General features: G+C 47.0%; 1 protein-coding gene across 1 annotated transcript in view; it reads right to left on the reverse strand.

Moving 5' to 3' along the window:
* Positions 1-2,500, reverse strand: part of cfap54 (cilia and flagella associated protein 54) — a 126,096-nt gene that overhangs the window by 109,277 nt on the left and 14,319 nt on the right. The window contains exons 9-11 of the mRNA XM_063217797.1: positions 1,768-1,960; positions 586-684; positions 158-270 (exon numbers count right to left, since the gene is read on the reverse strand). Of these exons, the coding sequence (XP_063073867.1) occupies positions 158-270; positions 586-684; positions 1,768-1,960 (405 nt within the window). The remainder of the gene's footprint in view (positions 1-157; positions 271-585; positions 685-1,767; positions 1,961-2,500) is intronic.

Below are 2,500 nucleotides of genomic sequence, written 5' to 3' on the forward strand. Positions count from 1 at the left end.
TTACAATAGCTAAACCACATTGACCAGGTGTGTACAGGTGGCTTACCTGCAGTACAGCGATGAGGTGGCTGGAGAGGTACTTGAACATGTCCAACTGGCTACAAGTCTACCTGTACTACAGTAATGGCCATTGACCAGGTGTGTACAGGTGATTTACCTGCAGTACGGCGATGAGGTGGCTGGAGAGGTACTTGAACATGTCCCACTGCTCGTAGCGAAACAGCAGCTTCACAAACCGCACAGCAGCAGACACCGAGATCAGGTTGCCCCCTATAGCAACACAAGCACGCAAGCCAGGTAAGGGTTCCCACTCAAAAGAAGACTTTAAATTCCACTGCTTTTCCATCACTATCCTTGTTCATAAAACAGAATTTCCAGGATTTCCATGACCTCCCATTGAAGGAAATGGCCAACTGTACAAATGGCGGAAAGGAAGAAAGGAGTCGCACACAAAAGCTGAATGCAAAATCAAAAACTGTATTAAACAAAGCCGAATACAGTAAATAAAACCGAGAGAAAAGGGACAAACGTTTCGGGTCTAGCATACAACATACAAATGCTGAACGTGCTGGTTGCTATAGTTACCCTCCACGGCGACCTCCAGAAGGTCAACGTCAGCTGAGATGGCGTTCAGACACACAGGAAGGCTGTCGTTCCTCTGGAGCTCCGTGGACCCGCCCACACCTGACAACACACACACACACACACACACACACACACACACACACACACACACACACACAATAAAAATGTAAATTATTGTATTTCATACTTTATTCACACATACCCAATAGCAGATTGATGCTAGCGGCTGATAACAGGCCAATGCTAATATACACTGCTATCACCAGCAGGCTAACTCTTTAGCAGGCTAACTCTTTAGCAGGCTAACACACATACACATGCCCAATAGCAGGCTAACGCTAATATACCGCATACCCAGCAATAGGCTAGTGCTAATATAATGCGTACTCGACAGCAGGCTAACTCCGGCGGCCATTAGTTCGAGTGCCGCGTCCATGAGTTCTGGCTCCTCTAATGCTAATATACAACGTTCCAGACAGCAGGTTAACTCCGGCAGCCAGGGCCACGTGCATGACACACCAGCAGGCTAACAGGATAACAGCATAACACTAGCAAGTAGTTACAGGCTAATGCTACTGCTAATACACTGTGTACCAGACAGCAGGCTAATGCTAATATACTACGTACGTGACAACAGGCAGATGCTGGATCTCAAATGCTGCACTTGTGCACTTCAGTGTTCATGCTTCAGTGCGTATGGAGGATTAGTTATAGAGGTGCAGCGAAATGAAAATTTGTGGCCGAAACCGAAACAGAATAATAATTAATCACTTGGCCGAATACCGAAACCGAAACCGAATATTACAATTCAGTCGAAAGTTATCAAAACTTAGGTTTTTCACTATTTTTAAATATTGCTTAAATGTACGGTTTACAATAATTGTTTTGACATGTTTTTGAAAGAAAATAAATGTGCATTTCAAGTCTTCAAATGTTAGAGTAGAACTAAAATGAATGCCCATTTTCAATTCATTTTCTATTTGGCCTCCAATTCGGCCACTCAATTGGCTTTCGGCCGAAAACCGAAAATGTCTTTTTTTGCGTTTTCGGCCGCATATTTTCTGCGGCCGAATTTTTGGTGCACCTCTAATTAGTTACATACTAAAACTTAGTGCCCGAAGTGCACAAGTGCACCATTTGAGGCCCAGCATGAGTCTTTATCAGGATAACTAATGCACATACCCGACAGCAGGCTAACTCCGGCTGCCATGAGCTCCAGGGCCACGTCCATGAGTTCGGGCTCCTCCGGTCCTCCGGTCTGTAGGGGGCGCCGTGTGGAGTCCCACAAACCCTCCAGCACCGCCAGGAACTGGGCAGCGTTACTGTCAAACAGCTCACACAAGATACGCTCTGAGTGGTTACGCGGCCACGGCATCTGGAGAGAAGAGAGGAGAGGGGACGAGATATTAAATATAGAGGAAGAGAGAGAAAGAGAGAGAGAGATTGATAGATATAAACTGGGCAGCGTTACTGTCAAACAGCTCACACAGGATACACTGTGAGTGGTTACGTGGCCACGGCATCTGGAGAGGAGAGGAGAGAGAGATACGTATATTGCATACAGAGGAAGAGAGAGAAAGAGATGAGAGGGATGGAGAGAGAGAGGGGGATAGAGGGCTAGAGGGTAAGAGATGGAGTTTGGTGCCAGTTACTGTCAAACAGGTCACACAAGATACGCTCTGAGTGGTTACGCGGCCACGGCATCTGGAGGGGAGAGGAGAGAGAGAGAGAGAGAGAGAGAGAGAGAGAGAGAGAGAGAGAGAGAGGGAGAGGGAGAGGGCAAGAGATAGTTTGGTGCCAGGAGCGTTACTGTCAAACAGCTCACACAGGATACACTGTGAGTGGTTACGTGGCCACGGCATCTGGAGAGGAGAGGAGAGAGAGAGAGAGAGAGAGAGAGAGAGAGAGAGAGAGA

The sequence above is a fragment of the Engraulis encrasicolus genome, chromosome 15, assembly GCF_034702125.1.
Source record: "Engraulis encrasicolus isolate BLACKSEA-1 chromosome 15, IST_EnEncr_1.0, whole genome shotgun sequence".
Lineage (NCBI taxonomy): Eukaryota > Metazoa > Chordata > Actinopteri > Clupeiformes > Engraulidae > Engraulis > Engraulis encrasicolus.